Here is a 20,944-nt window from a genome sequence, read left to right as displayed (position 1 = left end):
GCTGCATTCTGGGAAGTCTGTGTGTCTGCAGGTTATGACTGAACGTTCCTCAGTTACAAAAGGAAACAACAACAACAGTCGAGTCTGATCCGACAGCACAATAACAATAACATATCTATAACATACGGATCCTTGTGAGGCTCAGAGTATCCACCAGTAGGAACGAGAGGAAGCGTCAGCTGACACATGTTTGTGTCACGTGACCTGTTTGTATAAAACAAACAATAACAACCAGGGGACGACGGCAGCAGTCGACCTCCATGTTTGCTTTTATTGTTTACGGATCTTCAGCCTCTAGATTAACATTCATTTAAACCCACAGAGACTTTGTGTTTCACTTTCCCGTTGTAAACACGTGTGTAATGTATGTTCTGTATTTATGTTTTAAGTGTGTTGCTGCTCTTGTAAACCCTCTGTAAACCTTCTATAAACCTTCTGTAAACCTCTGTAAACCTCTGTAAACCTTCTGTAAACCTTCTGTAAATCCTCTGTAAATCTCTGTAAACCCTCTGTAAACATTCTGTAAACATTCTGTAAACATTCTGTAAACCTTCTGTAAACCTATGTAAACCTATGTAAACATTATGTAAACCTCTGTAAACCTCTGTAAACCTTTGTATACCTCTGTAAACCTCTGTAAACCCTCTGGCAACCCTCTGTAAACCTATGTAAACCTATGTAAACATTATGTAAACCTCTGTAAACCGCTGTAAACCTTTGTAAACCTCTGTAAACCCTATGTATACCCTCTGTAAACCTTCTATAAACCCTATGTAAACCCTCTGTAAACATTATGTAAACCTCTGTAAACCTCTGTAAACCTCTGTAAACCTTTGTAAATCTCTGTAAACATTCTATAAACCCTCTGTAAACCCTCTGTAAACCTATGTAAACATTATGTAAACCTCTGTAAACCTCTGTAAACCTCTTTAAAACTCTGTAAACCCTCTGTAAACCTATGTAAACCTATGTAAACATTATGTAAACCTCTGTAAACCTCTGTAAACCCTCTGTAAACCTTCTGTAAACCTCAGTAAACCTCTGTAAACCTTCTGTAAACCTTCTGTAAACCTTCTGTAACCTTTCTGTAAACCTCTGTAAACCCTCTGTAAACCTTCTGACCGGTTCAGCTTCTCGAACCCGACGGTCTGATCCGTCGGGTTCGAGACCTGCTGAACCTGCTGTCACATGATCTGAATTCAGGCCTGAACAGCTGATGTCGGTGTTTGGTTTGTTCCACTGTTGTAGAAACTAATGTGACTTATGTATGAGGACTTGTGGGATTTAAGGTCGCTGTGCTTTTGCTGTAATTACGCACTGATGTGCTGAAGCATCCTAACCTAAGGAGCGGTAGCGTCTGCTGCTGCGCTGCCTCCAAACTAAAATATTAACTGCACAGACACAGAGAACATTATTTTGCACTTAAAGAATCGTGTCTCATTTCAGGAGCTGAAGACTCTGAGGGGAAACAGCCCCAAGGCTCTCTGCATGGAAAATGGATGCACACTAGCTAATGTGGCTAATATGAATTTAAACATGGCCGGTGGCGGTACAGCTCTTCATCCCTGGAGTTTTATAGCAACAACTGGTAATTGGCAGAGAAGGTGGAGCAGCCACTGCACAAACCACAACAGTAAGTTCATCTCCTCGGGCTCTTAATGTGAAAATCACTTCGGAGGGACTTCCCTTTCAGCTGCGAGCGATACAGTAGCTCCGCCTCTCGTCCCTGAGAAGGTTGGAAAGTTACTCACATGTCTGAACGTGTGGATGGACGAGAGGAAGACAGATATCCTCCCTCAGGCTCCGATCACATCTGAATACTCATTTGAGTTTAGATGTTGTTTCACGTTCTGCAGATTCATGCTACAGCTGCTGCCTGCTCAAGGAACTAAAGGTCACGACCTGGGAATTCACGCCTACGCTTTGTTTGGCGTTCTCAAGTTGTGAGTATGTAGCCGCCAGGCAACAGCAATATGAACGTTACTGTTGGCGTCTGGAGGTCAACGCCACAGTTTCTCTCGTCCTCGCTGATTCTGTCAGTGACAAAAGCACAAAGCCGTCAAAACATCTCACACAGTTTGGACTTTCATGCGAGCAGCCACTCGGCCCGAGGATGTGACGTATCGGTCCTGAAACCTCCGAGAGGCGGAGAGGGCGTGAAGACTTCCTCCTCCGGACAGATCCGTCAGAAAAATGAGACAAAGGAGGTTCTGTGGAGAGAGAGAGAGAGAGAGAGAGAGCAAGAGACGCTCCTGTTTTCTGCAGAGCGGCAGAAAGACGACAGAAAACAAATGTCAGGGACAGAGAGAGGAGATCTGTGAGGATTCATCTTCCTCCGACTGTCGGCAAAGATGCGTCTGCACTTTGAAACAGAAACATGAGCGATGACGAGTGTTTGCAGATTCATGACACAAAGAGAATTCATGTTGAGAAATGAATCTGAAAGAGACAAAGCTGTGGCTGAGGCTCTGTCCGTTTTTTTCCAGCAGTTTTACACTCATAATAATAATAATAATAATAATAATAATAATAATAATAATGACAACAATAATAATAATAACAGTAATAGCCTGGATCCATAAAGCCCCTTTCCAGAGACCCAAAGCGGTTTACACGTGTGAGTGAACTCAATGAAAGGATGAGACCTGGGTCATGAAAGACTCAGAGACTAATTCATGGGACTTGAGATGAAACCCATTAAGAGGATCGTTCTGTTTCCTCGGGGGTTCGATTCCCAGCTCCTTGTATCTTATTCTGGAACAAAGCTCGACCGACAGCTGGACTCAAAAAACTCACTTCACATCTCACCTGAGATCTTTTCTCCTCTCGGATGCAGCTGGATGTAGAAGTGAGAGTCTCCTCTGATCTCCAGATTAGGATGCAGGACGTGGACCCGTCTGGACTCGTGTGATGAAAGGTCTCGCACCAACACTCGGCCGACGGGGGGTTGGGGGGGGATGGAGCAGAGAAGGCCGACAAACACGGGAAAGAGCCGGTGATCGACAACCTGCAGGGAGACGGACACATTCACGACCAGACATTAGACTTTCATGTCCAAGTCTCTGAGGCTCCAGGGTGGAGGGGAAATATCAGCAGACACACACAGACAGACACACACACACACACACAGACACACACACACACACGTCTTTCTATGCTCGTGAGGACTCATCAGTCTTGAGCTACTTCTATTAACTGTTCCTGTGAGACCTGAACACTTCCTGTGAGACCTGGACACGTCCTGTGAGACCTGACCGCGTCCTGTGAGACCTGGATACGTCTGGGTGAGACCTGAACACGTTCTGTGAGACAAGTCCTGTGAGACCTGAACAAATCCTGTGAGACCTGGACACGTCCTGTGAGACCTGGACACTTCCGTGTGAGACCTGACCACGTCCTGTGAAACTTGGACCCGTCCTGTGAGACCTGAACACGTCCTGTGAGACCTGGACACGTCCTGTGAGACCTGAACACGTCCTGTGAGACCTGACCGCGTCCTGTGAGACCTGGACACGTCCTATGAGACCTGGACACGTCCTGTGAGACCTGACCGCGTCCTGTGAGACCTGGACACGTCCTATGAGACCTGGACACGTCCTGTGAGACCTGAACACGTCCTGTGAGACCTGACCGCGTCCTGTGAGACCTGGACACGTCCTATGAGACCTGGACACGTCCTGTGAGACCTGGACACGTCCTGTGAAACAAGTCCTGTGATACCTGAACAAGTCCTGTGAGACCTGGACACGTCCTGTGAGACCTGGATACGTCTGGGTGAGACCTGAACACCTCCTGTGAGACATGGACACGTCCTGTGAAACAAGTCCTGTGAGACCTGAACAAGTCCTGTGAGACCTGGACACGTCCTGTGAGACCTGGACACGTCCGTGTGAGACCTGACCACGTCCTGTGAGACCTGACCACGTACTGTGAGACCTGGACACGCCCTGTGAGACCTGGAAACATCCTGTGAGACCTGAACACATCTGGGTGAGACCTGGACACGTCCTGTGAGACCTGGAAACGTCCTATGAGACCTGGAAACATCCTGTGAGACCTGAACACGTCTAGGTGAGACCTGGACACGTCCTATGAGACCTGGAAACGTCCTGTGAGACTTGAACACGTCTGGGTGAGACCTGAACACGTCCTATGAGACCTGGAAACGTCCTGTGAGACCTGGAAACATCCTGTGAGACCTGAACACGTCTGGGTGAGACCTGGACACGTCCTATGAGACCTGGACACGTCCTGTGAGACCTGGACACGTCCTGTGAGACCTGGAAACATCCTGTGAGACCTGAACACGTCCTGTGAGACCTGAACACATCCTGTGAGACCTGAACACGTCTGGGTGAGACCTGGACACGTCCTGTGAGACCTGGACACGTTCTCTGAGACCTGAACATGTCCTGAATGAAGACTCCTCCAGTCAGACAGACTTCATCTCGTTGTTCAGGACCTGCTGATTTGGACAAACAGAGTTTAAACTGATCTCAGGTCACAGCAGCCCTCTTCCTCGGGACTGTAACAACAAAGCCTCGTCTTCCTCCTCTCTGTGAAGCAGCTGCCTTTTCACACTCGACTGTTACTCTGATTAACGTCAGGATCTTCTTCTCCTCGAGCTCAGAGCCCCGTGGAATTTATTGTCCTCCATGGATTCTAGAGGAACCCCCGGGATGAACCCAGCCTTTCAGAGCGTGGGTTCCAAGGGGGCGTGAACTAATAAACAGGAGCGAATGGGAGTTGAGTCTGCGTCAGAGAGGTGGAGCTTGTCCTCCGGGTGGTTTGACGTGGAGAGGCCCCCCTGCTGGGAGGCGTGACCAAACAAACAACATCTGTTGCTCTGAGCTGCAGCGGGGGGGGGGGGGGGGGGGGGGGTGGAAGCTGTTGCCATGGAGACTGGACGTGGTCCTTACCAGAAGAAGAACCAGCAGCAGGACAATCTGAGACACAGGGGGGGGGGGCATGGTCAGCTGCAGCTCTAACGAGGACGTGTCTCCGTCCCTGCTGGACGTCTCACCTGCTCCATGGCCACGCCTCCAAGGGTCAAACACAAAGCAGTTGGTATTTGATGACCTTTATTTCCTTAGTTCAAGTTTTATATCTTTATTTTTTTATGGTTAAACTGTAAAATATCCAACTTTGCATTTCTTTGTCATCTGGGTTTGATAATTACATTTTTCCAGCATCTGATCTTCAGCTGCAGATCTTCCTGCTCCCAGGAGGAGGATCAGCTGGTCCTGGGTCAGACACCTCGTAGAGAACCACCGGCTCCTCCTGGACCTACGACTGAGAACCATCGTGACAACTGTGGGAAGAGAAGAAGAAGGAGAAGGTTGTTCTGGACCATGGAGAGCCAATCAGACGAGAGAAATCCAACCCGTTTGCAGGCTTTACTCAGGAACGTGCACGTGAGGTCATCACAGGTTCTGCTCAAATCAGGTGAGTGTGAGAGGAGCTGATGGAGCTGATGGAGCTGATGAAGGTGATGAAGATGATGAAGCTGATGAAGGTGATGAAGCTGATGAAGCTGATGAAGATGAAGAAGCTTATGAAGATGCTGAAGCTGATGAAGCTGAGGAAGATTATGAAGATGATGAAGCTGCTGAAGCTGATGGAGCTGATGAAGCTGATGAGCTGATGAGCTGATGAGCTGATGAAGATTATGAGCTGATGAAGCTGATGAAGATGCTGAAGCTGATGAAGGTGATGAAGGTGATGAAGCTGATGAAGCTGATGAAGATGAAGAAGCTGATGAAGATGCTGAAGCTGATGAAGCTGAGGAAGATTATGAAGATGATGAAGCTGCTGAAGCTGATGGAGCTGATGAAGCTGATGAGCTGATGAGCTGATGAAGATTATGAGCTGATGAAGCTGATGAAGCTGCTGAAGCTGCTGAAGCTGATGAAGATGATGAAGCTGATGAGCTGATGAAGATTATGAGCTGATGAAGCTGATGAAGCTGATGAAGCTGCTGAAGCTGCTGAAGCTGATGGAGCTGATGGAGCTGATGAAGATGCTGAAGCTGATAAAGATGATGAAGCTGATGAAGATGATGAAGCTGATGAAGCTGATGAAGCTGATGAAGATTATGAGCTGATGAAGCTGATGAAGATTATGAGCTGATGAAGCTGATGAAGCTGCTGAAGCTGATGAAGATGATGAAGCTGATGAGCTGATGAGCTGATGAAGATGATGAAGCTGATGAAGATAATGAGCTGCTGAAGCTGATGAAGCTGATGAAGCTGATGAAGATGAACACGCCACAGAAAAAGATCTTCCTCCGACCCTCCGCCCGACAGAGACGGCCCCCCCCCCGTTAGGCCTCTTCTCCCAATGGTTATTAATGGAGCTGCATTCCAGCGCTGCACCGTTGCATGCTGGGTAGTGGGCGAGGCTCCTCATCCATCACCGCTGACATCCGCATTTATCTGGTTAGCACCGTGCGAGGCTTCATGAGGTCGGACCCGGCGCTGAGGAGGTCAACGGAGGAAGAGATGAACGAGGAAGAGGAGGAACACACATGTTCCTCCTCTTCCTCGTTCATGGTGACCTCCACGAGTTAACAGAAGGTTTCACTGCAGAGGTCTTCAGGATGAGTTGAAGAAGACGAGCTGGTGATGAAGATTCAGGACTTTCTCAGGATGTTTTATTTTCACACACATACACACACACACACACACACACACACACAGACAGACACACCCACAGACACACACAGACATACACACACACACAGACACACAGATACACACACACTGACACACACACACAGACACACACAGACACACACACACACACACACAGACACACACACACACACACACACACAGACACACACACACACACACACACACACACACAGACACACACACACACACACACACACACACACCGGCCTCATTCTTTTTTTCTCCTGGTAAATATTGATCGATCAAATTACTTCTCAAGGTCACCAGCGTCTCCGTAGCGACCGGGCCTGCGTCCTGATGAGCCCCCCCGAGCGGTCGGTGCCCGTCATTGGCCGACGGCTCGGGGGAAACGCTGAGGCCCTCACGTGAGCAGTCTTTAGTTGTGTTAAAACAACAAACACCAAAATAAAGACACCAAATTGAACCGATTTGTCTTTGTTCTTAAAGAAAAACGATTTTTAAACCTTTTTATAATTTGTGATAAAATCTCTTAAGGCCCGTCCACCTCCTGCTCCTCCACACACCTCCTTCCCTCTGACTCCTGGTGTCTCCACCAACCAGGAGGCCTGGAAGCGTTCAGTCAGCCCACCGGCGATCTGTCGGCAGCCAATCAGAGAGGAGGAGTTCAGCCGGGGGACGGCGGAGGAGGAGGAGGAGGAGGAGGAGGAGGAGGAGGAGGAGGAGGAGGAGGAGGAGGAGGAGGAGGAGGTTCAGCTGAATCTACCAAGGATTCCAGAGCGGCTCAAAATTTTTTTTATTTTATGGCTTTTTCAAAATGTAATTACATCTTTGTGTCCGTTCTAAGATTTTCTTTCATTATATTAATAAACAATGTTTTGACAGTTTTCTTGTTTTAAGACTTTTATTCATCAAATAACAACTTTTATCTCATTTAATAAATAATAACTGAGGTGGAATTAAAAAACATAACTTCCTACTGTTGTTGACAGAAAATTAGAAACAAATGTTGTAAATCATATTTCTTTATTAGAGATTAAGAAACTCCAAGCAGCATATTCATAAATAAAATCAGGGTGTCCCTTAGATGTACGGTGACAGACTATATGCTATAACAGTTCATGTTCCCATCTTTGACTGATGGGGGCGCTGGAGATTAACGTAAAGGGGGGGGGGGGACATACGGAGACGCTGAACGGACCAATCAGGGCCTGGCTCTCGGTCCGTGGTGTTACAGTTAGAAGACGTCCTCGTCCACGTTGGTCCTGATGCTGCGTCCTCGACTCAACAGACAAACTTCTCTTCGTCCTTTTCCACACCAACACGTTGGAGTGTGCGTGGTGTGAGCGGAGGTCCCACATGACACCAGGGATTTAACTTTTTTAAGAATGAATGGTTACACATCTGGATCCACAGCTTCACATTAAACCTTTGTTTCATTCAGATTTATTGCATTAAAAAAAGGTACAAGCAAGAATCAACTGGAAATTGGTGAAGTTTAGTCGTGAATCAGATTCAGTGACAATAACGTTCAGTTCAACCACAGAAACAGTTTTATAAGTAAAACTTTGATGTAACTTTACAGAGTTTGTGTCCTGACATGAAGAATTTGTATTTTCTCTTTTATTAACGCATAAACGTGAACTTAAATGTCCAAAGTATGACCAGCGTCCACGTGTGACCTCAGAACTCCAGACATCACTCAATGATTGGTTGGTTCTCATCATCTCACGGATTTATAAAAATCTGAACTCTGCCATGTTTGAAACAGTTTGTTCAACATCGGGTGAACAACAACGAGAAAGAAAACTGAGTGAAGCTACAATGTGTTAGCGTTAGCATTAGCTCGTCAGAGTGTTCTGCTTGTTTTCACGTCTTATTCTGAAACTTTGCTCCCGAGTCTCAGATTCTTTCTTTTCCACAAACACAAACTAAATTCTGTTCAAGTTCGAGACACGAATTTTAACCTTTTGATTTAATTAGAGTGATTTCTTCCATACTGACATTTCTTCTGATTTAATAAATCTGTTTCCATCTGGAACCGTCATGAACAGAAACCCTGCGGAGGTGAACTGCTCGGTTCCCGTCTCTTTTATTCTGTCGACTTGAACAAATGAAATGAAGAGAAAACTCATCAGGACATTAAAAGCAAATGAATCGCACCTATGAGCATAAAAGGAAGGGGACGTGTGGTCTTCTACTTCCTGTTGAGAAGAACAACTTCCTGCTTCACAAACATCTGGAGCAGCTGATTAAAATAACCTGTTTACATTAAATCCTCCGTATAAAAATCAAAGACATTAAATATGTAGCTGTTCCTGTTCATCATCTGGTTAAATAGAAGAAAGTTCAGGCTGCGTTCAAACGCTTGTTTGTCTGGAACAGATTCAAGAAATACGTAAAAAACAGCAGTTTTCATTTGGAGGAATAAAAAGTCAAAGTCAAAGAATTCTACGAAATGAAAACACAAAGACTTTTGGGTAGATTCTCCCTCAAAGTAACGTCAAACTTATTTCCTCATTTCGACCAAATCAAACTTTTTTTCAGAATGAAATGACTTGTTTCACTTCTCAGCACGAACGACGCAAGTAGAAAAAAGTTTGAATATTTATTAAAATGGATTAAAAAACATGAAATCGGGTTAAAGAAAAAACAGATTAATGAACGATTATGTTCCAACAACTGGTCTTGAAACTGTGTCAGTTTCTCATTGGTCTGAAACACAGACTGTAAATAGAGATGTTAAAATGTCGTCCTGCTGGTGGCGCTAGAGGAACAGTAAAGGTTGAGAGATGTAAACGTAGAAGTTGCAGTTTTTAAATATTTTGTGGTGATGTTGTTTAGAAGTGAACAAACTCTCCATCCACAGGAATTCTTAAATTTGGTTTTGGATTTATTCTGATTTCAAAGAAATAAACTGTCACAACAGATGTTTTAACGTTCGAGACAAAAATAGAAAACCAATTTCTTCTCTTTGTCTCCTTCACAAACTGAGACAAATAAAAAGTTTGTATAAAAAAAACCAAACGACTGTAAACAATAGGAACCAGATAAAAATCCCTCCCCCCCACACGTTTTGACTGGATTCACTATTTTCGTAGATTCAGTACAAATGAAAATTGAAGGTGATTACTTTTCGTCCGATGCTGAAGATATATAGGGTCGGTACAGAGGTGCATAACAGGAGGTGTCCCACACTAAAATGTCCCTACAGTGGTGCATCATGGGTAGTCGTTAACATCAATGAGTTGTGGAGAGACATCGTAAAATTTCGGCACTTAGAAAACAATCACAATGAATTTCGCCTCATTGTTTCATATTGAACAAAATGTACAAAGCCATTCAAACAGTCATAACGTTTTCATCTTGTTTATATACGATTTTTTTAGCTCGTTTTGTTTGTTTTTATACAACTCAACTTCAAAAATTGAGAATATTCAAAATACACTTTGACCTCACTTCGTTCTCTTGGTATTTACACGCATGTACAGGAGACAGGTTGACCCCACCCACACTCCTCCGACCCCCCCCCCCCCCCCCCCCCCTGTTTGTCTGTGACGTGGTCGTTTCTGAACAGGAAGTGAGATACAAAAATCTTTTTTCTTTGTACATTTTGTTTTTTTCATCTATAATAACTTTCCTCTGAAGAATCCGCCCCCCCCCCAACACACACACACACACTCGTCATGATGCATTTTGACACCCCCCTATATGGATGTACTGTGAGTGGCCTCAATGGCTTCGGGTATGGGTCCTGCGGAGACTGCCTGGTAGGACATTGGCATGGGCGTCTTGCCAGGGCTCTGTCGGAAGAGCCCCCCGTTGGGGGCCCTGTGTTTGCACTGCATGGTGCCGCTGAGGCTGGAGCTGCTGAGCGGGTGGTGCAGGGGCAGCATTGTGCTGCCAGGGCCCTGGGACAGAGGTAGCGTCCTGCCTAGGGTCCCCCCATGGTGAGGGTGGGGAAGAGGAGGAGGCGGGGCCCCCTCCCCGGGGAGGAACGTGGTCACAGCGAGGCCCGAGGGGGGGTAGTCCCGCACGGACTCCGGCCCCGGCCCCTGGCTGGGCTGCATGCTGCCGATGTCCAGCGCAGAGATCTCGATAGAGGGGCCGGGGATCTGCTTGTGGGCCAAGTCCTCGTCCAAAAGACTGTTCATACGACGATGCACCTGCTCCAGGTTCACCTCCTTGTCCTACAGAGGAGGAGCGGGGGGGTGGAGGACAGAAGGGAGACAGGGGGGGGACACAGAGGCTGAGATTGGCGACGGGCCTGTTTCTCAGACGGACTCAGGTCTGATGCTGCTCCTCACATGCTCCTGTGACACTGCACTGGTCCTTTGAGTTCTGACTGACGGGCTGACGTCTGACCCGCTGAGCACCGAGGCCACAAACCAATTAGTCACAAACACTTGAAATCAAACTTGGCCGGTGAGAACTAAAGGTTTGATGCCTGGAGGAAAACGATCCTGGAGCCAAACGCACTCTGTTTGTTGTAAAGTTATTCGAGTTGTTTTCTCGTGAGATTTAGAAACTGACGAATCGATTGTTTTGCTTCAGGATCTTAAATTGAAATTAAAAAAATAAACGTAGGATGTAAACTTGTGTCTCAGCGTTTATCGACTTTACTGAAACCAGTAGCGTGTTGGTTTGTTGTTGCTTCTCCTCTGACCGAGGTCACGGAGGCTCAACGTCACTTTACAACAAACCCCCGGAGTCGCTTGTTCCTGAACGAGGCTCCAGCATCAGTGAGATTAGTCACACAACACGAGTGAGATTCTGAACAAAGTCACATTTACACTGTGTATTAATATCACACATATATTCATGTTGCAGTGATGTCAGTAGAAGGGCGGAGCCAAGGGTTTTACTAACGTAGCCCCCCCAAACCCACCCCTTCAGATACGACTCTTAAATTTGGGCCCTTTCTACATTTTTACTGTTTCAAACTTATATATTTTTTTTTATTAAGACTTTTTTCTTTTATCAGGCCTTTATTTTGAAGGAGTCACGACTGCTGCGGCTCCTAAAAGTGTGTCGATTTTTAATTTTTTTTTCTATCTTTGCATTTCTGGTAAACAAAGCTGCTAAGTGTGTTTGCTGCCCCCTGCTGACCAGTATGTAGAATATATCTGTGGTAATAAACAGTTTCTGCTGTACCACCAGTCACCACAGGTGTCGCCAAAACAACCAGGACTATATTTTTGTTAATTCCTCAAATTTATTAAAATATTATTTATTTAAAATTTTATGTTATTATTTTTAGTATTGACATTGAATATTGAAAAATTTAAATTTGATTTATTGATGTATTTCTTAATTTACGTAAAAAAACCACTACATTTATCATTATCATTTCAGACTGAGAGCAACAGGCTGTGATGCGAGTCGTGAACAGAGCAGCTTGTGAAAACACTCGTGATAAACTGTGGTGAGAGATCGAGCTCCAGTCGAGGAGTCGTAAACACGTGTTAATGCAGGAGGTGTGAACAGGTAACTGTCCAGAACGTGATTCCAGCTGCAGCGTGGAACTAGCATCTCGCCTGAATAAATCAACGATTGGAATTAAACCACGTCCGGCCGTTAGAGAGCGAGCGCCGCTGTGGCTGAAGAGGAAGAGGACCACAGCCGGCGTCTGAAAGCTTCGGTTCATTTAGAAAACATGAGGTCTTTTGAAGAGCGCTCCCGGTGGAGCGGAGGAGTTACATCACTCTTTCCTGAGTCGTTACGAAAAAAACTGTCGATGCTGAATTGAGATATAAACAGTTTTATGTTGTTTCGGGCTCTTTTAGGATTCGTGTGACTCTTTGAAACCTTTGGCTCAGATTTCAGTTTGGAACAAGTGGACTTTAGATAACAAACGCTGAGGCATCAACTGTAGGTTCCACGATATATTTAGGATAAAATATTTGTCACTAAGGTTAAATAATACAAACGTCCTAATATGTTGGAAATAATCGAATGATCCTGAGTCGTCTTAATTTATTTCGACTGAGACACAAAAACTTTCTGATTCACCGACGTATATAAAGTTATTTTCAGTGAGGCACAGAAACTTTGAGCCAAATGCTAACGTTAGCACGGCCATCACTGAGGCTGATGGGAATTCAACAGTTTGACCTAATGGTGGTGCCAGAGATGGGTTTAGTGATAAGTTACTTAATGAGAGTAAATTAAAGGCACAGAGACGTTTGTCAGATTTCTTGTGATTCACAGTGAAACTTGTTTATTCTGTTCACCGGGAAAACATGAGGTCAGGGGTCAGAGGTCAGAGGTCAGCCCTTATGAGACGCTTCGACACAGTTAAAAATGTCTGAGTGAACAAACAGAAAAGCACCAGGACGGTTTCTGATGACCGGGGGGGTTCAGCATTAAAGATGAGGTAACATGCGGTCGAGCACCAGTTCAAACGTATAATATCGTATCGTCTGCGTAGAGTTAAACCACAAATTCACTTTCAGATCAATTCTTTGAGTTTTTCTTTGTTTAAATTTCTGGTTCTGGAAATTAATTTTAGAATTCAATCCTCTCTGCGAGGCGGATTAGCTGGGGCACTTTTAGCAGTTGATGGTAAAATGTGGGATTACTTTCGCCTGTAGCTTCAGGAGTCTAGAAATGTATCATCCACCTGTGATCCTGTCATTTAGTGTATGGTGGCAATACATTACAAATTTATAAATAACGTGTTATCACCTCTAATGCTCATTATGTCTTTGTCATATTTAGATAAATATCTCTGGAGAGAAAACCAGAGATTTGTTTCCAGATGCAACAGAAAACCAGACTGATTCCTGTTTTTCTAGATTCTAGATTTAGAAGTGACCAGGAACCAAAGGTCTACAGATCAAAGAGGTCGTTGAAGGCACAGATGTGTTCTAGACGGTTATTTGGGTCTTTTTGTTGAGTCATTGTATAGGATTCTATTCTGACCTGTATCAATAGCTTCTGCTTCATCCCAGCCTCTCTCTCTCTCTGTCCAAATGTCCCTCCTCCCCTCCGATGAAGCAGTTGTAATGTCATTATATGTCAATGGACCAGAAACCCTTGCCAGTCTGTAATCCTTAGTAACCTGCACGAGATCAGACAGCAAGTGTAAATAAAGAAATAAAGGGATAGATGGAGAGAGGGAGAGGAGACAGACAACACGGGCGTCCACATTGACATATAATCTTCAATAAGACGTGAAACAGTGACAGTAGCAGGACTCATGGGCGAAGGATGTGGGACACAGATCTGTATCTAGAGGACGTTCACTCCACGTCTGCTCACACTTTAGTTTATGGATCCACGTGGAAGCTGCGTCTGTCACGTGACTAACGTGCCGCGCTGCAGAGGCTTTACAGGAGGTTGTGTTGCTGTGGTTGTCGAGGGGCAGAAGTTGTGTAACGAGATCTGTTCATGTGTTTAACTTGTGTTTCCAGAAGTTCAGATCCAAAATGGAGCAGATTCAGGAACCAACACTTTTTGTGCGATGAAGAAAATGTTCAACACTAAATGTCACTTAACAAACAGAATATAATGATGACTTGTGCCCTTATGTCTGAAAGATGTTGATTTATGATGTTTAAAATACTAAAGTTTTCATCTTCAGATCACTAAAGATTATTCAAATGAAACAGTCTGAGAAGCGATTCAGACATTTTTCATACTTTATCATTAAGTTACAGCCGTATTCTCGAAATCTTCTTTATCTCTTGTAACATTTATACTCACCTAATTAGTATAATTAAAGATTAACAATTGTTTATGGTTTAAACGCTCATACACACTTAGGGAAGTTACGATAGTTAAATTCACATTAAATCAGTTGCTGGAACTCATTTAAATCCTCTGTGTGAAAATCAACTGTTTATTATTAATCCATAAATCTGTGTATTCATCATCAGATGTTTCCTTGTTGTCGTCATTAATATTGATTAGATGCATGAATGATTAATTAGCTGCTCTTCCTGTGTAACTGTTTCATTAGTGACAGAGTCAGGCTGTAATTGGCTGCTGTGTTTTTATTCCTCTGGCGTTTGTTTGAGTGACAGGACATGAAGCCGCTTCGCTAACGCTCAGACGCAGAGTCTCTCCGTTGTTATAAATTACTTTGTTTTGTTTATGTCTTTTGATTTTACACTTAAAAGTAAAAACGTGTGTGTGTGTGTGTGTGTGTGTGTGTGTGTGTGGGCCATCTCTCCCGCCTGCTAATTATAATCTCCACTCAGACCCTCGGGTGCAGGGATTACCAAAGCTTCATAGTAGAAAATGAGTTTTTAAGAATAATTCAATAGGAGGCACTTGATGGGGACGGACTCGGGGGATGAACGATGAAGTCGCTCTCGGAGCCACGTCCTCCTGGTTGGAGCTAATTCGACTCAGTTATAAGACTCGAGCGCGAGCAGTGGGGGAGGAGCTTGTGAGCGTGTGGGGGAGGAGCTTCTGAGTGTGTGGGGGAGGAGCTTCTGAGTGTGTGGGGGAGGAGCTTCTGAGCGTGTGGGGGAGGAGCTTCTGAATGTGTGGGGGAGGAGCTTGTGAGCGTGTGGGGGAGGAGCTTTTGAGTGTGTGGGGGAGGAGCTTCTGAGTGTGTGATGGAGGAGCTTTTGAGTGTGTCGGGGAGGGGCTCCTGAGTGTGTGGGGGAGGAGCTTTTGAGTGTGTGGGGGAGGAGCTTCTGAGTGTGTGGGGGAGGAGCTTCTGATTGTGTGGGGGAGGAGCTTCTGAGCGTGTGGGGGAGGAGCTTCTGATTGTGTGGGGGAGGAGCTTCTGATTGTGTGGGGGAGGAGCTTCTGAGTGTGTGGGGGAGGAGCTTCTGAGTGTGTGGGGGAGGAGCTTCTGAATGTGTGGGGGAGGAGCTTCTGAGCGTGTGGGGGAGGAGCTTCTGAGTGTGTGGGGGAGGAGCTTTTGAGTGTGTGGGGGAGGAGCTTCTGAGTGTGTGGGGTAGGAGCTTTTGAGTGTGTGGGGGAGGAGCTTCTGAATGTGTGGGGGAGGGGCTTCTGAGTGTGTGGGGGAGGAGCTTTTGAGTGTGTGGGGGAGGAGCTTTTGAGCGTGTGGGGGAGGAGCTTCTGAGTGTGTGGGGGAGGAGCTTTTGAGTGTGTGGGGGAGGAGCTTCTGAGTGTGTGGGGGAGGAGCTTTTGAGTGTGTGGGGGAGGAGCTTCTGAGTGTGTGGGGGAGGAGCTTTTGAGTGTGTGGGGGAGGAGCTTTTGAGCGTGTGGGGGAGGAGCTTCTGAATGTGTGGGGGAGGGGCTTCTGAGCGTGTTAGTAGACGAGCTGCACTGAGAGAGATGAGCTCTGAAGTTCAGGTGGGAGGCGATGGGAAAAAGAAATGGAGGGCGAGAATAATAATGATGATAATCATAATAATGATAATAATACTAAGAGACCAAATTTGATTTCAATCAGTGGCCTGATGAGGTCAGCGCCCTCTGCCCCCCCGCTCTCTCTAGCCTCCTCTACAGCTGGGTGTACTGGAGCTCCACTAAGTCGGGGCTCGCGTCTGCGGCTGGATCCTTAAAGTAGAGTGTGGCAGTGTCCTCCCCCCACTGGCCCGTCCGCCGGGCCCTGTGCTCAGTCACCTCTTTGGGCTGCTCCGTGCGGCAGCGGTTGCTGTTCCACCACGCCTCCAGCCCGGCCACCAGGCAGGCCAGCAGCAGGCCGGCGGCCAGGATGCAGAAGACGCCGGCGAAGCTGTGCAGCTTGAGGGAGCGGCCGTCGGGGCTGGCGCCGGCGTGGCTGTTGAGGTCACAGCGGCCGGTGCGAGGCCACCACTTCTGCTTCATGATGTCCAGGTCGCCTTTCTCCTGCAGCTCCAGGATCCTGGAGGAGAAGAGAGGAGCAGGGGGTCACACAGAGTTCTGAGGTCATCTGAGGGCGGGTTGGGCTGAATGTTAAAGCTGCAGCTGTGACCACATGAGAACCACTTCAGAACTCCACCCTGTGTCAGAGATCGATCCTCAGAACGCGTCACACGAAGACTCTTAAGCTGGAATCAATACAACATTTGATTTGGAGCCAGAAAACACATGTTTCAGCCAAATATCAAAACGTTATGTTCACTTCAGAACTGAGCTTCAATCGTCCAAAACCTTTTATTAGATTTCTACCTTCCACAGAATATCACCTGTTACTCAACCTGAAAGGGAAAGTGCATGAATAAAAGCTTGATGTCGATATGATGTGTTGAGCTAAAAGCTGCAAAGTAAATATTGATAACTCTTTATGTGCGACTCTCTGAAGCAGCGAGGATTCATGTGTTCATCAGAGAAACGAGTGATGGTCGACCACTGAACTTTCTTTTCAGACGATTCGATGAACTCGACCGGTGAACGTCAGAAATGTTTCAACGAGGTGTTTGTGGTGTTTCTCAGTCGTTGATGAATCCACTCCAGTAGAAACCCTCCTGCACTCAGCGGCGCTCCTCACAGCTGAATGTCTGTTTCTGAAATGGGTCGTTATGGGTAATTAGCCGATCGATGCTGCGGCGGAGAGAAGGTTCAGCTTCTCTCGTCTTTTAAAACCAATCGCTGAGTCGATTCTAAACTAAACTGTCGGTTTTCACAAGCGTTTCATTTCTGCCAGGTTGAAAGCAGACGATTGAGGCTTCATCTTTTCAGAATAAGAGCTGCATTGATTTTGGGTCCAGCTCAGAATATGAATCCACACTCGGTGAAAGACAAAGCAGCAGGGGGCGCTGGTTCAGACTTTCAGGTCTGAAAACAAACTGTTTCATCTCTTCCTCATTTCAGACGTTTTCTCCGAGTGTTCGTGAAGTTTCCTCTGTGACCCGAGAGGCTTTGTTTGTGATACGTGTGTCGCTGCCGCAGCGCCCCCTGGCTGCCGCAGCGCCCCCTAACTGCCGCAGCGCCCCCTAACTGCTGCAGCGCCCCCTGGCTGCCGCAGCGCCCCCTAACTGCTGCAGCGCCCCCTAACTGCTGCAGCGCCCCCTAACTGCCGCAGCGCCCCCTAACTGCTGCAGCGCCCCCTAACTGCTGCAGCGCCCCCTGGCTGCCGCAGCGCCCCCTGGCTGCCGCAGCGCCCCCTGGCTGCCGCAGCGCCCCCTAACTGCCGCAGCGCCCCCTGGCTGCCGCAGCGCCCCCTGGCTGCCGCAGCGCCCCCTGGCTGCCGCAGCGCCCCCTGGCTGCCGCAGCGCCCCCTGGCTGCGGCAGCGCCCCCTAACTGCTGCAGCGTCCCCTGGCTGCCGCAGCGCCCCCTGGCTGCCGCAGCGCCCCCTGGCTGCCCAGTTTGGGGACTTGATTAAACAAACTGCGACACACAACCTACGTTCAACTGCAGTAGTATCTCAGCCCAATTTGCGATATTTAATCTGCTCAACTCAGCGTGAACGTGTTGAAGGTCAGTGCGCCACAGCACCCCCCCCCCCCCCCCCACACACTCCATCAAAACACCCCGAGGACAAACTAGTTTCCAGCTGAAACGAGCAGCGGAGGAAACAAAGTGAGGTTATTAACGGCAGGATTATCACGAGGTGGCTCAGGATGGAGCAGCTGTGGGACCAGGTTTTAAAAGGACGGTTGAAATGGGAAGATAATGGTTCTGCAGCCGAACAATAGCTCAGGCCTCAGTTTGACACTCGGACACATTGTCCCCGCTCGTCCCCGCGCGCCGCTCCTCGCTCCTGTGTAAAGACTTCATTAATAACTAGTGTTTGTGTCCATTTAACAACACAAACTAATCCCTGAATAAACACACTGCTGCTTAATTAAAGAGGAAGAGGAGGAGCAGAGGGACGAAGGAGAAACTGACGCTGACAGTGAACCTGGGGATCGCTGCGACTCTGAGACCAGAGAAGAAGAAACTTCGAGAGTTTCACGTCAGCACCGGAGTCAGAGCGTCCATTTCATATCTCAAACTTATTTAAATTCAAGCATCTACATTTAAAATCTGTAAAATCAAGTGTTTTATTTGTTAATCACTGAAAAAGATTTCAACATCTATTCAATTTATAACATAATTTCGGTTAATTCAGTTATTTCTTATGTTTTATTTATTTACAGAACCTTTTCAGTTGTACACCCCCCCCCCCCCCCCCGAAGTTTGTCTACTTCCTGTTTCTCTCCTGCCGATCGATACGAGGCGGGTGAGAAAGTGCTCTTGTGTGATTCGTGGTTAATTCGTGATGTGATGAACCAGAGGGTTACTGGTTTACTGGTTGATCAACGTGGGTTTTTAAACTCGCACTGGGATCAATTTGTGTTTGAGACGAGGTTTCACTCTGCGGCTCCAGGATTTCATCTTCAGCTCAAACTCTGAAGGAGATAAATGAATTAAGGAAAAACAAATCCAGCTTCTGCTTCACAAATCAAATAAGTAATTAGAGCCCGACGCTGTGTTTACACTTCACACTGTGAACAATCCTGTTTGCTGCTCGACACGCCTCCTTCCATCTGAGCTCAGCCGAGTTCAGCGTCGGCATCGATTTAACAGCTTCAACATTCTTCCTCCAGTCAGAGGCTCTCTGCTGTGATTGGCTGATGAGTCCAGATCGACAAAGTAAAAGCTTCATCGTGAACTCGTCGTCAGGTTTCACTGCACAAAGCAACAGAAATCCAGAATTTGAAGATGATGACGACCTGACAACCTTCTGGTTGACGAACCTGTGAACCACAAAACGACTCTTCACCTCCTGCACCAGCTCACAATGTTTCACTGTTTGATTCTCCACCTCCTCTCTCGAGTGCTGCGTGGGGCACTCACTTCTGGGAGAACAGGTCTCTGTAGGGGCTGCCGTGCTGCATGGCGATGCCGTAGCCTTTGCTGCTCATGCTGCTTCCCGACACGGTGATGGTGCAGTCGTCATCCGTCAGCGCCGCGTACTCCAGCACCGCCATGTCCCACAGGAAGGCGTAGGGACTCTTCTTGGCCTGGAGACAGACAAACACAGGCGGTGACACACTGGACATCAGGGGTCAGCTCAGCAGCCAATCAGAGAGGCAGCTCTGTCGACAGGAAGTGACGGACAGTTCCCAGTTTCATGGAAACGAATCAAGATTCAGTTTGTGATGAACAGGAAGAATCTGGTTCCTCCGAAAAATAAAGATTTTGAGATTTTCAATGTCTGTCCCACAATATACAGAAACATGGCGTGAAGTGTGTTACTGTGTGTGTGTGTGTGTGTGTGTTACTGTGTGTGTGTTTGTGTGTGTGTGTTTGGGGTAACCACAGAGAAGACATCACAGAACCATGGGGGGTGTTTATAAAGCAAATGGCTGAATAATGGATTTGCTCCGAGCCGATTTTTCTGTGACGCTAATTTGTCATCGGCTGTTTGGAGACGTACCAACACAATAACGTAACAACACGCTCACACACACACAAAGACACACACACACAGTGTGTACCTTGCGTATTCCCTCTGACGGGCTGGACACAGAATAGTCCAGGCCCTGGTTCTTGCTGATGGTCCTCCACAGCTCAGCGTAGCTGCTGTCCTGCTCCAGAGGGTTGGTCCCTTTGTTCCTGAAGTAGTCGTAGACCGCAGAGTCCCGCACCGTCCCGTAGTCCACGTCCACCTGCCGCACCAGGTCCTGGAACGACCTGAGGACACCACACGGAGACAGACACGTCTTCACCAGAGTCCTGGACCACGTTCACAGGACCAGTCTCTGATCTGGATCAGCTCCGAAGCTCCAGATTCGTTTTCTTTGAACCATCAAATCGAACTTTCACGGAATTTAAGAGAAACACATTTTCTGCAGATTCTGTTTGAGTCTGAATTCACATGTGTTTAAATCTTTAGTAGCTGCAAACTCCCACTGAGCTGTGTGTGTTTGTGTGTGTGTGTGTGTGTGTGAGTGTGTTACCATATAGCGTGGTCCATGCGTGACACAGTCAGGTACGCTGCCAGGTTGGCTGTGTACGATGAACACACGATGAGCGTGAAGAGCCACCAGCTTCCCATGACGATCCTCAGAGCCACCGAGCCCACCACACTGTCCCCACCTACACACACAGACACACACACACACACAGACACACACACACAGGGATTTAGCAGGTTCGATCTTCACATGTTTCCAGACTGATGCTGGGTGACCTCTCGGTTCAGGGTCAATCAGAAACTTCCAGGACGTTTTCCTTCCAAATTGTCAAAGACGTTTTAAAAGGATGGAGGACGTGTGGAGATATATGAAGGATGGAGGACGTCTTGGAAAGTGAATCATTTTTCAGAATGTGAGGAGAATGTTAACAAGAGTCTGATGAGTTTGAGATTTTACTGCATTTTAATGAAGAGTCGGGTTTTAGAGGTCGGCCCCAGGTTTGAGGATATTATGTCAGTGAATGTTCTCACAAACACTCA

The 20,944-nt window shown here is 46.9% G+C and overlaps 1 protein-coding gene across 2 annotated transcripts in view; it reads right to left on the bottom strand.

The window, feature by feature from the left end:
• Positions 1 to 10,326: 10,326 nt before the first annotated feature.
• grid1b (glutamate receptor, ionotropic, delta 1b) overlaps positions 10,327 to 20,944 on the bottom strand; it is a gene marked incomplete in the record, with an annotated part of 244,236 nt that continues 233,618 nt past the window's right edge. The window contains 6 exon segments of one of the 2 annotated variants that reach the window (XM_062414339.1): positions 10,327 to 10,843; positions 13,578 to 13,716; positions 16,203 to 16,443; positions 19,342 to 19,508; positions 19,986 to 20,181; positions 20,448 to 20,586. In XM_062414339.1, coding sequence (XP_062270323.1) covers positions 10,386 to 10,843; positions 13,578 to 13,716; positions 16,203 to 16,443; positions 19,342 to 19,508; positions 19,986 to 20,181; positions 20,448 to 20,586 — 1,340 coding nt within the window. 2 annotated transcript variants of the gene reach the window in all.

The sequence above is a fragment of the Platichthys flesus genome, chromosome 20, assembly GCF_949316205.1.
Source record: "Platichthys flesus chromosome 20, fPlaFle2.1, whole genome shotgun sequence".
NCBI lineage: Eukaryota > Metazoa > Chordata > Actinopteri > Pleuronectiformes > Pleuronectidae > Platichthys > Platichthys flesus.
The sequence above is the reverse complement of the archived record's forward strand: the minus strand, read 5'-3'. Positions and strand labels throughout refer to the sequence as shown.